The sequence below is a fragment of the Entelurus aequoreus genome, linkage group LG17 (assembly GCF_033978785.1).
Source record: "Entelurus aequoreus isolate RoL-2023_Sb linkage group LG17, RoL_Eaeq_v1.1, whole genome shotgun sequence".
Classification (NCBI taxonomy): Eukaryota; Metazoa; Chordata; class Actinopteri; order Syngnathiformes; family Syngnathidae; genus Entelurus; species Entelurus aequoreus.
In genome coordinates, this window is record NC_084747.1 from 25,802,656 (window position 1) to 25,819,380 (window position 16,725).

At 33.7% G+C, this 16,725-nt stretch overlaps 1 protein-coding gene across 2 annotated transcripts in view; it reads left to right on the forward strand.

The window, feature by feature from the left end:
- The window catches only part of mamdc2a (MAM domain containing 2a), a 38,746-nt gene that overhangs the window by 3,643 nt on the left and 18,378 nt on the right, over window positions 1-16,725 (forward strand). For both annotated transcript variants that reach the window (XM_062024172.1, XM_062024173.1), the window contains exons 3-7: window positions 4,483-4,599; window positions 6,662-6,789; window positions 9,577-9,661; window positions 10,625-10,762; window positions 14,163-14,419. In XM_062024172.1, coding sequence (XP_061880156.1) covers window positions 4,483-4,599; window positions 6,662-6,789; window positions 9,577-9,661; window positions 10,625-10,762; window positions 14,163-14,419 — 725 coding nt within the window. The remainder of the gene's footprint in view (window positions 1-4,482; window positions 4,600-6,661; window positions 6,790-9,576; window positions 9,662-10,624; window positions 10,763-14,162; window positions 14,420-16,725) is intronic.

Here is a 16,725-nt window from a genome sequence, read left to right on the forward strand (position 1 = left end):
GTGGTTCGGGCATCTGGTCAGCATGCCACCCGAACGCCTCCCTAGGGAGGTGTTTAGGGCACGTCCGACCGGTAGGAGGCCACGGGGAAGACCCAGGACACTTTGGGAAGACTATGTCTCCCGGCTGGCCTGGGAACGCCTCGGGATCCCCCGGGAGGAGCTGGACGAAGTGGCTGGGGAGAGGGAAGTCTGGGCTTCCCTGCTTAAGCTGCTGCCCCCGCGACCCGACCTCGGATAAGCGGAAGAAGATGGATGGATGGATACTAGTATGTCATCAAATACTTGTAAATACTACTAATAATTAGTCATGCTAGTATGTCATCAAATACTTGTAAATACTGCTAATAATTAGTCGTATTATATCATCAAATACTTCTAAATACTGCTAATATTTAGTCATACTATTATGTCATCAAATACTTTTAAATACAGCTAATATTTAGTCATACTATTATGTCATCAAATACTTTTAAATACTACAAATAGTCATACTAGTACGTCATCAAATACTTTTAAATACTACTAATAATTAGTCATAATAGTATGTCATCAAATACTTTTAAATACTGCTAATAATTAGTCATACTATTATGTCATCAAATACTTTTAAATACTGCTAATAATTAGTCATACTATTATGTCATCAAATACTTTTAAATACTACTAATAGTCATACTAGTACGTCATCAAATACTTTTAAATACTACTAATAATTAGTCATACTATTATGTCATCAAATACTTGTAAATACTGCTAATAATTAGTCATACTAGTATGTCATCAAATACTTTTAAATACAGCTAATATTTAGTCATACTATTATGTCATCAAATACTTTTAAATACAGCTAATAGTTAGTCATACTAGTATGGCCTAGTGGTTAGAGTGTCCGCCCTGAGATCGGTAGGTTGTGAGTTCAAACCCCGGCCGAGTCATACCAAAGACTATAAAAATGGGAGCCATTACCTCCCTGCTTGGCACTCAGCATCAAGGTTTGGAATTGGGGGTTAAACCACCAAAATGATTCCCGGGCGTGGCCACCGCTGCTGCCCACTGCTCCCCTCACCTCCCAGGGGGTGAACAAGGAGATGGGTCAAATGCAGAGGACAAATTTCACCACACCTAGTGTGTGTGTGACTATCATTGGTACTTTAACTTTAACTTAACTTACTAATAATTAGTCATACTAGTATGTCATCAAATACTTGTAAATACTGCTAATAATTAGTCATACTATTCGTTCATAGTAAGTAATGTCATCAAAATACATTCAAATACTAAATACTACAAATAAGTAATTTGTGTTTATAGTGAAATATTCTTAACACTTGTAATGTGTTAAATGTAAATTGAATTGAAGAAGGTAAATGTAAAATCATAGAACATCACATTTATTGATTGTAAGTCTAACATGTGACTGACATGTGTGTGACATGTGTGTGACATGTGACTGACATGTGACTGACATGTGTGCGATATGTGACTGACATGTTTGTGACATGTGACTGACATGTTTGTGACTGATCTGTGACTGACATGTGTGCTACATGTGACTGACATGTGTGCGATATGTGACTGACATGTTTGTGACATGTGACTGACATGTTTGTGACTGATCTGTGACTGACATGTGTGCGACATGTGTCTGATGTGTGCTACATGTGACTGACATGTGTGCGACATGTGACTGACATGTGTGCTACATGTGACTGACATGTGTGCCTCAGGTGACTGACATGTGTGCGACATGTGACTGACATGTGTGCTACATGTGACTGACATGTGTGCGACATGTGACTGACATGTGTGCGACATGTGACTGACATGTGTGCGACATGAGTCTGACATGTGTGCGACATGTGACTGACATATGTGCGACATGTGACTGACATGCGTGTGACATGTGACTGACATGTGTGTAACATATGACTGACATGTGTGCGACAAGTGACTGACATGTGCGACATGTGACTGACATGTGACTGAAATGCGTGCAACATATGACTGACATGTGTGCGACAAGTGACGGACTTGTGTGTAACATATGACTGACATGTGTGCGACAAGTGACTGACATGTGCGACATGTGACTGACATGTGACTGAAATGCGTGCAACATATGACTGACATATGTGCGACATGTGACTGACATGCATGCGACATGTGTGCGACATGTGACTGACATGTGTGTGACATGTGACTGACATGTGTGTAACATATGACTGACATGTGTGCGACAAGTGACTGACATGTGCGACATGTGACTGACATGTGACTGAAATGCGTGCAACATATGACTGACATATGTGCGACATGTGACTGACATGCATGCGACATGTGTGCGACATGTGACTGACATGTGTCTGACATGTGACTGACATGTGTCTGACATGTGACTGACATGTGTCTGACATGTGACTGACATGTGTGTAACACATGACTGACATGTGTGCGATATGTGACTGACATCTGTGCGACATGTGACTGACGTGTTCGACATGTGACTGACAGTTGTCCGACATGTGTGCAACATGTGTCTGACATGTGACTGACATGTGCGTAACATATGACTGACATGTGTGCGACATGTGACTGACAGTTGTCCGACATGTGTGCAACATGTGTCTGACATGTGACTGACAGGTGTGCGACATGTGACTGACATGTGACTGACATGTGTGCGACATGTGGCTGACATGTGTGCGACATGTGGCTGACATGTGTGCGACATGTGACTGACATGCGTGCAACATGTGACTGACAGTTGTCCGACATGTGTGCAACATGTGACTGATAGGTGTGCGACATGTGACTGACATGTGATTGACATGTGTGTGACATGTGTCTGACATGTGTGCGACATGTGGCTGACATGTGTGCGACATGTGACTGACATGTGTGCGACATGTGACTGACAGTTGTCCGACATGTGTGCAACATGTGTCTGACATGTGACTGACAGGTGTGCGACATGTGACTGGCATGTGTCTGACATGTGTCTGACATGTGTGTGACATGGGACTGACATGTGTGCGACATGTGACTGACATGTGGCTGACATGTGTGCGACATTTGACTGACATGTGGCTGACATGTGTGCGACATGTGTGCGACATGTGTGTGACATGTGACTGACGTGTGTGTGAGTGTGTGTGTGTGTGAGGACCACAAAGCAGGAAGTGCTGACATCCTTAGTGACGGTTGCTAAACACAAAGTCAGTCAATAAAAAAGCTTGTAAAAGGATGGTGCTGTTTGGTTGCCATGGAAACCTGGTCTGAACTTGATTAAACAGAGCCAGTTTAAAAGCCACAGAGGATTTGGTGGTTAAAAAAGGATGAACATGGTTATTTGACCTCATTCTGTACAGTCTGTCATGAAATACACTCACTGACATGACTTTTTGGATTCTTTGAGGAAATTACAACAATCTATAAAGTTACTTTGATGTGAAAATATCCTTCCCTGATGATTCTTAATCCAATATTGTGTGTGTGTGTGTGTGTGTGTGTGTGTGTGTGTGTGTGTGTGTGTGTGTGTGTGTGTGTGTGTGTGTGTGTGTGTGTGTGTGTGTGTGTGTGTGTGTGTAGATATGTGTATATATGTATACAGATTTATATATATGTGTGTATATATATATATATATACTTCACCTTTGCTGTGTGTTGTTTATGTTTGTCTTCTTTGTCATCACTAAGATGTCGCAGCCCTTCAACTTTTACGGCGGGGACATTCCTTAATGTTCATAATCATTGATCATAATGTTTATAATCATTGATCATTGTGTTCATAATCATTGATCATAATGTTCATAATCATTGATCATAATGTTCATAATCATTGATCATTATGTTTATAATCATTGATCATAATGTACATAATCATTGAGCATAATGTTCATAATCATTGATCATAATGTACATAATCATTGATCATAATGTTCATAATCATTGATCATAATGTACATAATCATTGATCATAATGTTCATAATCATTGATCATAATGTACATAATCATTGATCATAATGTTCATAATCATTGATCATAATCATTGATCATACTCATTGATCATTATGTTCATAATCATTGATCATAATGTTCATAATCATTGATCATAATGTACATAATCATTGATCATAATGTTCATAATCAGATGTTCATAATCATTGATCATAATGTACATAATCATTGATCATAATGTACACATATGTTAGCACTTTAGCAGTTGTCCTGACTGATGCAACAAAAGAAAAATTGTTTATGTCAGCAAACATTTTCCTTCTCAACTTGACTAAACGCTGACACAGACCAACAATAATGACCTCTAACTTGATCATATTAGACTTTTGGAGTATTTGTCTGATTTGATGAACTACTTGGATTTTCTGGACTGAGCTCAATTTTTTTCCCATCTTTATGGATGCTGCTTGTATTGATGATGCACACTGTCAACATGAATATATGTCCTCATCTTGTCTCTGCAGGACATTTAATAACAGTGGAATCTTTAGGAGGAGGACAAAAGGCTGTTCTTGTCAGTCCACTCTTGGACCAGCACCACTGGACCTGTGTCAGGATGGTCTACCAGATCGCTGGACAAGGTTCATAAAACATAGACATGCGGTACTTTTATCAAACATAACTCAATATAACATACATTTATTAAACATAACTCAATATAACATACATTTATTAAATAATACATAACTCAATATAACATACATTTATTAAACATAACTCAATATAACATACATTTGTTAAACAACTCAATATAACATACATATTAAACATAACTCAATATAACATACATGTATTAAACATAACTCAATATAACATACATTTATTAAATAATACATAACTCAATATAACATACATTTATTAAACATAACTCAAAATAACATACATTTATTAAACATAACTTAATATAACATACATTTGTTAAACAACTCAATATAACATACATATTAAACATAACTCAATACAACATACATGCATTAAACATAACTCAAAACAACATACATTTATTAAACATAACTCAATACAACATACATTCATGAAACACAAGAGCCCTCACAAAATATTTGTGAAACACACATGAAACACTTATGTATGTGAAACATGTATGTATCATGTATGAAACATTTATGTATCATGTGTGAAACATCTATGTATCATGTGTGAAACATCTATGTATCATGTGTGAAACATTTATATATCATGTATGAAACATTATGTATCATATGTGAGATGTTTATGTATCATGAGTGAAACATGTATGTATCATGTGTGAAACATTTATCATGTATGAAACATCTATGTATCATGTGTGAAACATCTATGTATCATGTGTGAAACATTTATATATCATGTATGAAACATTATGTATCATATGTGAGACGTTTATGTATCATGAGTGAAACATGTATGTATCATGTGTGAAACATTTATCATGTATGAAACATTTACGTATCATGTATGAAACATGTACGTATCATGTATGAAACATGTATGTATCATGCATGAAACATGTACGTATCATGTATGAAACATGTACGAAACATGTATGTATCATGTACGAAACATGTATGCATCATGTATGAAACATGTATGCATCATGTATGAAACATGTATGTATCATGTATGAAACATGTATGTATCATGTATGAAACATGTATGTATAATGTATGAAACATGTATGTATCATGTATGAAACATGTATGTATCATGTATGAAACATGTATGTATCATGTATGAAACATGTATGTATCATATGTGAAACATGTATGCATCATGTGTGAAACATGTATGTATCATGTGTGAAACATTTACATATCATGTGTGAAACATTTACATATCTTGAATGAAACATGTATGTATCATCTGTGAAACACGTATGTATCATGAATGAAACACATATGTATCATGTGTGAAACATTTACATATCATGAATGAAACATGTATGTATCATGTGTGAAACATGTATGTTTCATGTGTGACACATTTACATATCATGAATGAAACATGTATCTATCATGTGTGAAACACGTTTGTGTCATGTGTTGAACACTTATGTATCGTGTGAAACATTTACATACCATGAATGAAACATATATGTATCATGTGTGAAACGTGTATGTATCATGTGTGAAACACGTATATATCATGTGTGAAACACGTATGTATCATGTGTGAAACATTTACATATCATGAATGAAACATGTATGTATCATGTGGGAAACACGTATGTATCATGTGTGAAACATTTACATATCATGAATGAAACATGTATGTATCATATGTGAAACATGTATGTTTCATGTGTGAAACATTTACATATCATTTATGAAACATGTATGTATCATGTGTGAGACATGTGTTTCATGTGTGAAACATTTACATATCATGAATGAAACATGTATGTATCATGTATGAAACATGTGTGAAACATTTACATACCATAAATGAAACATGTATGTAACATGTGTGAAACATGTATGTATCATGTGTGAAACATGTATGTTTCATGTGTGAAACATGTATGAAACATGTATGTATCATGTATGAAACATGTGTGAAACATTTACATATCATGAATGAAACATGTATGTATCATGTATGACATATGCGCCGCTCTTTCTTATCGTCTCCATGGATCTTTCCAAGGTTCCTTGCAGCTCCACCTTCGGCCACAAAGGGCGCACTTTGATTCCACACTTTGGAGCAGCAACCAATCATCTGACAGCTGGCTGATTGCCAGTGTAGACCTGCCCAACAACACAGTCCACTACCAGGTACTCAAAGTAGTACTACAATACTACACACACTCAAACCATTTGAAATGAAATGATGTATAGATGTAGATGATAGATAAAATGATGTATAGATGTAGATGATGATAAATGAAATGATGTATAGATGTAGATGATAATAATAGAAATGATGTATAGATGTAGATGATAATAGAAATGATGTATAGATGTAGATGATAATAAATGAAATGATGTATAGATGTAGATGATAATAATATAAATTACGTATAGATGTAGATGATAATAATATAAATTATGTATAGATGTAGATGATAATAAAGGAAATAATGTATAGATGTAGATGATGGATGAAATGATGTGTAGATGTAGATGATAATAAATGAAATTATGTATGAATGTAGATGATGGATGAAATGATGTATAGATGTGGATGATAATAGAAATTATGTATATATGTAGATGATAATAAATGAAATTATGTATGGATGTAGATGATGATAGAAATGATGTATAGATGTAGATGATAGATTAAATGATGTATAGATGTAGATGATGATAGAAATGATGTATAGATGTAGATGATGATAGAAATGATGTATAGATGTAGATGATAATAATAGAAAGGATGTATAGATGTAGATGATAATAATAGAAATGATGTATAGATGTAGATGATGATAAATGAAATGATGTATAGATGTAGATGATGATGAATGAAATGATGTATAGATGTAGATGATAGATGAAATGATGTATAGATGTAGATGATAATAATAGAAATGATGTATAGATGTAGATGATAATAAAGGAAATAATGTATAGATGTAGATGATAGAAATGATGTATAGATGTAGATGATGATAGATTAAATGATGTATAGATGTAGATGATGATAGAAATGATGTATAGATTTAGATGATGATAGAAATGATGTATGGATGTAGATGATGATAGATTAAATGATGTATAGATGCATATGCTAATAATAGAAATGATGTATATATGTAGATGCTAATAGAAATTATGTATAGATGTAGATGCTAATAGAAATGATGTATAGATGTAGATGATAATAATAGAAATGATGTATAGATGTAGATGCTAATAGAAATTATGTATAGATGTAGATGCTAATAGAAATGATGTATAGATGTAGATGCTAATAATAGAAATGATGTATAGATGTAGATGCTAATAGAAATTATGTATAGATGTAGATGCTAATAGAAATTATGTATAGATGTAGATGATAATAATAGAAATGATGTATAGATGTAGATGATAGATGAAATGATGTATAGATGTAGATGCTAATAGAAATGATGTATAGATGTAGATGCTAATAGAAATGAAGTATAGATGTAGATGCTAATAGAAATGATGTATAGATGTAGATGATAATAATATAAATGATGTATAGATGTAGATGATAGATGAAATGATGTATAGATGTAGATGATAGATGAAATGATGTACAGATGTAGATGCTAATAGAAATGATGTATAGATGTAGATGATAGATGAAATGATGTATAGATGTAGATGCTAATAGAAATGAAGTATATACAGTATGTGGATGATGATAGAAATGATGTATAGATGTAGATGATGATAGAAATTATGTATAGATGTAGATGCTAATATAAATGATGTATAGATGTAGATGATGATAATAGAAATGATGTACAGATGTAGATGATAATAAATGAAATGATGTATAGATGTAGATGATAATAGAAATTATGTGTAGATGTAGATAATAATAGTATAAATTATGTATAGATGTAGATGATAATATAAATGATGTATAGATGTAGATGATAATAATAGAAATGATGTACAGATGTAGATGATAATAAATGAAATGATGTATAGATGTAGATGATAATAGAAATTATGTGTAGGTGTAGATAATAATAGAAATGATGTATAGATGTAGATGATAATAGAAATGATGTATAGATGTAGATGATAATAGAAATTATGTATAGATGTAGATGATAATAGAAATGATGTATAGATGTAGATGATAATAGAAATGATGTGTAGATGTAGAGGATAATAGAAATGATGTATAGATGTAGATGATAATAGAAATGATGTATAGATGATAATAGAAATGATGTATAGATGTAGATGATAATAGAAATGATGTATAGATGATAATAGAAATGATGTATAGATGTAGATGATAATAGAAATGATGTATAGATGTAGATGATAATAGAAATTATGTATAGATGTAGATGATAATAATAGAAGTGATGTATAGATGTATATGATAATAGAAATGATGTATAGATGTAGATGATAATAATAGAAGTGATGTATAGATGTAGATGATAATAGAAATGATGTATAAATGTAGATGATAATAGAAATGATGTATAGATGTAGATGATAATAGAAATGATGTATAGATGTAGATGATAATAGAAATGATGTATAGATGTAGATGATAATAGAAATGATGTATAGATGTAGATGATGATAGAAGTGATGTATAGATGTAGATGATAATAGAAATGATGTATAGATGTAGATGATAATAATAGAAGTGATGTATAGATGTAGATGATAATAGAAATGATGTATAGATGTAGATGATAATAATAGAAGTGATGTATAGATGTAGATGATAATAGAAATGATGTATAGATGTAGATGATAATAATAGAAATGATGTATAGATGTAGATGATAATAGAAATGATGTATAGATGTAGATGATAATAATAGAAATGATGTATAGATGTAGATAACTACAATGCATCATGTAAAGTTCACGTGTGTGTTGCTTGTGGTGCAGATTGTGTTGGACGGACAAGCAGGAGCTGCTTCAAGTGACAGCGTGTCCATCTTTGAAGTCCACATTGTTCCTGGCTACTGTCTGGGTAATTCTTGTCTTAGTTCATCATCTCATGATCAACACCTGCCACCTGGATGAGGAGCAAAACACCTCTATCTATATATATCCTTACATGCATACATATAATACATACATAAATATACATATACATACATATATATACATACATACAATAATCAATGTCAGACGATTGTGCTCCTGGAGTGGCAATTGGAGGAGCATCACCTCCATCTATATATATATATATATATATATATATATATATATATATATATATATATATATATATATATATATATATATATATATATATATATATATATATATATATATATATATATATATATATATATATATATATATATATATATATATATATATACAAACATACATACATACATACATCACCTCCATCTATATATATATATATATATATATATATATATATATATATATATATATATATATATATATATATATATATATATATATATATATACATACAAACATACATACATACATACATACATATACACACATGTACATACATACATATACTTACATACATAAATATATATATACATACATACCTGTATTTACATACATACTTACATGCATACATACATACATACATACTTACATATACTTACATACATAAATATACATATACATACATACCTGTATTTACATACATACTTACATGCATACATACATACATACTTACATATACTTACATACATAAATATACATATACATACATACCTGTATTTACATACATACTTACATGCATACATACATACATACTTACATACATAAATATACATATACATACACAAATATATACTTACATACATACTTACATGCATATATATACATACATATACTTAAATACATATACATACAGTACATACACATCCTTACATACATATACATACATACACACATATACATACATACAATAATCAATGTAAGATGATTGTGCTTCTAGAGTGTGACTTTGAGGAGCATCACCTGTGTGGCTACGGTAACACCTGGAATCCAAACATCAACTGGTATGTTGGCGGCACTCTCTCTCCTGACCCACACACCAACCTCTTTGAAGATGTCACTCAAAGTCAACGCAAAGGTATCACTACTCTATGTACTACTTACATATATATATATACTCACTACATAGTACTACACAGGTATCACTACTCTAAGTACTACTTACATGTATATACTCTCTACATAGTACTACACAGGTATCACTACACTATGTACTACTTACATATATATATATATATATATATATATATATATATATATATATATATATATATATATATATATATATATATATATATATATATATATATATATATATATATACTCTCTACATAATACTACACAGGTATCACTACACTATGTACTACTTACTACTTACATATATATATATATATATATATATATATATATATATATATATATATATATATATATATATATATATATATGTATATATATATATATATATATATATATATATATATATATATATATACTCTCTACATAATACTACACAGGTATCACTACTCTATGTACTACTTACATATATTATCTACATAGTACTACACAGGTATCACTACTCTATGTAATACTTACATTTATATACTCTTTACATAATACTACACAGGTATCACTACTCTATGTACTACTTACATATACTATCTACATAGTACTACACAGGTATCACTACTCTATGTACTACTTACATATATATACTCTCTACATAGTACTACACAGGTATCACTACTCTATGTACTTCTTACATATATATACTCTCTACATAGTACTACACAGGTATCAATACTCTATGTACTACTTACATATACTCTCTACATAACTCTACACAGGTATTACTACTCTATGTACTACTTACATATACTCTCTACATAGTACTACACAGGTATCACTACTCTATGTACTACTTACATATATATACTCTCTACGTAGTACTACACAGGTATCACTACCCTATGTGTTACTTACATATACTCTACATAGGACTACACAGGTATCACTACACTATGTACTACTTACATATACTCTCTACATAACCCTACACAGGTATTACTACTCTATGTACTACTTACATATACTCTCTACATAGTACTACACAGGTATCACTACTCTATGTACTACTTACATATATATACTCTCTACATAGTACTACACAGGTATCACTACCCTATGTATTACTTACATATACTATCTACATAGTACTACACATGTATCACTACTCTATGTACTTCTTACATATATATACTCTCTACATAGTACTACACAGGTATCACTACACTATGTACTACTTACATATACTCTCTACATAACTCTACACAGGTATTACTACTCTATGTACTACTTACACATACTCTCTACATAGTACTTCACAGGTATCACTACTCTATGTACTACTTACATATATATACTATCTACATAGTACTACACATGTATCACTACTCTATGTACTACTTACATATATATACTCTCTACATTGTACTACACATGTATCACTACCCTATGTATTACTTACATATACTCTCTACATAATACTACACATGTATCACTACCCTATGTACTACTTACATATATAAACTCTCTACATAGTACTACACAAGTATCAATACTCTATATACTACTTACATATACTCTCAAGTGTGTAAGTACTACAAAATAAGAGTAGATGAGTATGTGACAGTGAAATGTGTCCCCCATGCAGGACACTACATGTACGCCAAGCACTTCCAGGAAATAAAGACACAGGAAGTACTACAAAATAAGAGTAGATGAGGGTGTGACAGTGAAATGTGTCCCCCATGCAGGACACTACATGTACCCTGAGCCATAGACATCTTATAAGTAGATGCAGCATCGAGCGCTACTGCCTACTGGCGCTGACGAGACGCGGGGCCGCCATCTTGGAGTGGTGATCCGCTCCACTCAGTGCAATTCATTTGGTAGGAGCAATGAACTGTCAGCGCATTTAATTCATCTTACCTCACTGAATACCACTGATTTTCACACGGTTTTTTTGTCATACGTGTAGCTATGGTAAAGGACACATGTTTTGGCATGTTTTATTATTCATAGTTTGCTTAACAGTAATAGAATATTCTTATATGCTATAAGTAACCAGACGTCCGAGATCAAAACTGGGAGTATAATTCCAGAGAAGGGGGAAAAAAACGGTCAGCTATTTTTAAGTTGAAGAAACAATATGATTAGGTTATATATACATGCGTATATCCTACATAAACAATGTATGAATACATTAGATATCTATATATCTTAGGGACCTATAGACTGTATCTCTGTTGCTGCAGCAGCAAAGAGTTTATTCTGTCTTGACACTTTGTATTGATATTTTCTATTACATTCTTCCCTTAAATGATAATGTTTACAGTGATTGTTTTGTATGTATTTTTTATGTATGTCGCTTTGGATAAAAGCGTCTGCCAAATACTTAAACATAAACATATATAAACACCTGAAAGTCTTTATATCAGCTAAAACCACCAATCTGTTTCACTGGATTCAGAATAAAACCAAATTCTGTCTTACCCCATACTTGCCAACCCTCCCGATTTTTCCGGGAGACTCCCAAATTTCAGTGCCCCTCCCGATAATCTCGCGGGGCAACCATTCTCCCGAATTTTTCCCGATTTCCACCCGTACGACAATATTGGGGGCGTGCCTTTAGCGTCTTCTACAACATGTCGTCACGTTCGCTTTTCCTCCATACGAACAGCGCGCCGGCCCAGTCACGTGATATATGCGGCTTTAACACTCGCACAAGTGAATGCAAGCCATACTTGATCAACAGCCATGCAGGTCACACTGAGGGTGGCCATATAAACAAATTTAACACAGTTACAAATATGCGCCACACTGTGAACCCGCACCAAACAAGAATGACAAACACATTTCGGGAGAACATCCGCGCCGTAACACAACACAAACACATCAGAACAAATACCCAGAACCCCTTGCAGGACTAACTCTTCCGGGACGCTATAATATACACCCCCCCATCTCCCGAATTCGGAGGACTCAAGGTTGGCAAGTATGTCTTACCCAACAATTACTTGAAGACTTACTCCTGGTTACAATTATACTGTTAAGAAAGTATTGTCTTATACTTTGACTAAAATGAGTATGCATCATAATCAGTGGCGGCTGGTGAATTTCGCTTTAGGTGGGGCTGAAAGTTTGTAAACAAAACCCCCATATATTGCTACTCATTTGAGCAGGAAAACGCTGAACACCATTTTCGTTTTCTACCTGTCAACTGTCAGTTTAGGCTGCTCGCCGGCTCCTCGTCACCACTTCAAGATGGCGGCCCAATTTCTCGCGTCACAGCAGCCAATGCTGCGTCTACTTATAAGATGTCTATGCCCTGAGCACTTCCATGAAGTAAAGACACAGGAAGTACGACAAACTAAGAGTAGATGAGTGTGTGACAGTGAAATGTGTCCCCCGCGCAGGACACTACATGTACGCCGACTCTCTGTACGCCAAGCACTTCCAGGAAGTGGCCAAGCTGGCGTCGCCGATGACGACGGCGCCAATGAGCGGCTGCCTGTCCTTCCTTCACCATCGGGACCAAGAAGACGGGAACATGTTCACTCTTTTCACCCGGGATCAGCTGGGCCACTACGAGGAGGTCTGGAGACCGGATGTGTACGTCACGCCTGGCTGGACCCTGGTCAACGTGGACATCAAGGCTCTTCAGCCCCTACAGGTCAGTTTGGGAGCAGGGTCGATGGACGGTCGTACTTTTGTGGACCTTCCAGTATATTCTGCATCCTCCTCACCATCAGCGTTATACCTCCCCCAGGGTCCCAAACAACAAGTACTAAGTAGTGTGTACAAAATACCACACAATAGTACTGATTTACTAAGACTGCGCGTACAATTGGTAACGAGTGCAAGAGTGGTGCAGACCGCCTTATGTAAGTGAGGATTTTGCGTGTGCTACTGGCAATATGTGCCCATGGAAACACTCATTTCCCCCACATTCATGTCGTTGCACTAGAGTCTGTCGCACCTTCTTCTGCAAAGTACAACCCCGACTAGATTTAGCTCGCTGATGTGCGACCATTGCAACACCGCAGTGCATTCATGCGTCTGGAATGATCCAAATGCAAGAAAATGCACATTGCGAGATGATTTTGATTTATATAGGAGATATATTACAATATATTTTCTAAATGAAGAACCAAACAGCATTAACAGCTCGGGATGGTTTCCTGCTGGCTCCACTATGGACTGGACTCTCACTATTGTGTTAGATCCACTATGGACTGGACTTTCACTGATATGTTAGATCCACTATGGACTGGACTTTCACAATATTATGTCAGACCCACTCGACATCCATTGCTTTCGATCTCCCCTAGAGCGGGCGGGGGGTTACCCACATATGCGGTCCTCTCCAAGGTTTCTCATAGTCATTCACACAGACGTGCCACTGGGGTGAGTTTTCCTTGCCCTTATGTGGGCTCTGTACCGAGGATGTGATTGTGGCTTGTGCAGCCCTTTGAGACACTTGTGATTTATGGCTATATAAATGAACATTGATCGATTGATTAAAACAAAACACACCAATTGAATTAATTTGAATCATCCCCTCAAGTCAGCTCCAAACTCATAAAATGATATTGCTGAATTATTATTAATATAATTATTACTAATGCTTGTTAATGATATCATTAACAATGCTATCATTATATGGTGGTAATATATATAATAATATTATAATATTGATAATTATCTGTGGTATAATTATTATGAATAACAATAATACTGCTATTTTTATTGCATGATAGTACCAATAATAATAATTGTATGTTTTAAATAATAATTAATATATAATTTTAAAATATTATGATGATCATAAATACAATTATTACTAATTATTTTTAATTATATAATTAATAATGCTATTATTATATGGTGGTAATATTTATAATAATAATAATAATATTGATGATTATCTGTGGTATAATTATTATTAATAACATTAATAATTATATTTTTATTACATGATAGTAACAATAATAATAATAATAATTGTATGTTTTAAATAATAATTAATATATAATTATACATTATTATGATAATTATTATATAAATATAATTTTTACTAATGCTTGTTGATGATATCATTAACAATGCTATCATTATATGGTGGTAATATATATAACAATAATAATAATGATGATAATTATCGGTGGTATAATTATTATAAATAACAATAATAATGCTATTTTTATTACATGATAGTACCAATGATATAATAATTGTATTTTTAAAGTAATAATTAATGTATGATTATACATTACTATAATTATTACTAATGCATGTTAATGATATCATTAACAATGCTATTATTATATGGTGGTAATATTTATACTAGTAATAATACTTTTGTTCAACAAAATGGTCTTTTTCTTTTCAGTGTGCAAGTTTGCTGCTGAAAGTCATGGCATCAGACTTCAAACACGCACACACACACACACACACACGGATACACACACACACACACACACACACACACACACACACACACACACACACACACACACACACACACACACACACACACACACACACACACACACTCACACACATAAACACACACGCAGTATAATCCTGGAGTCCTCTCAGTATGTGCCAGAATAACTCCCACAGTTTGTGTTGTCACGGTGGAAAAAGTTGTGTGACTTTAATTAGTGCCTTGCTTCTCCACTCTGAGCAAATATTTCCATCTACTAACCTTCTCCTCCCAAACTAATGTTCATCATCCATCTTGTCTGTAACCATGACACCGCTCTATCTCTCTTTGTGTGTGTGTGTGTGTGTGTGTGTGTGTGTGTGTGTGTGTGTGTGTGTGTGTGTGTGTGTGTGTGTGTGTTCTCTTGTATTTCTACCCTTCTTGAGACATCAACAAGGAAAAGTACCGTCCGTATGAGGACCGGTGAACAAGTGAAGACATAAATCATGGCCCCAATACGGAAAACCATTGCATCTAATAGAGAGCCAAAT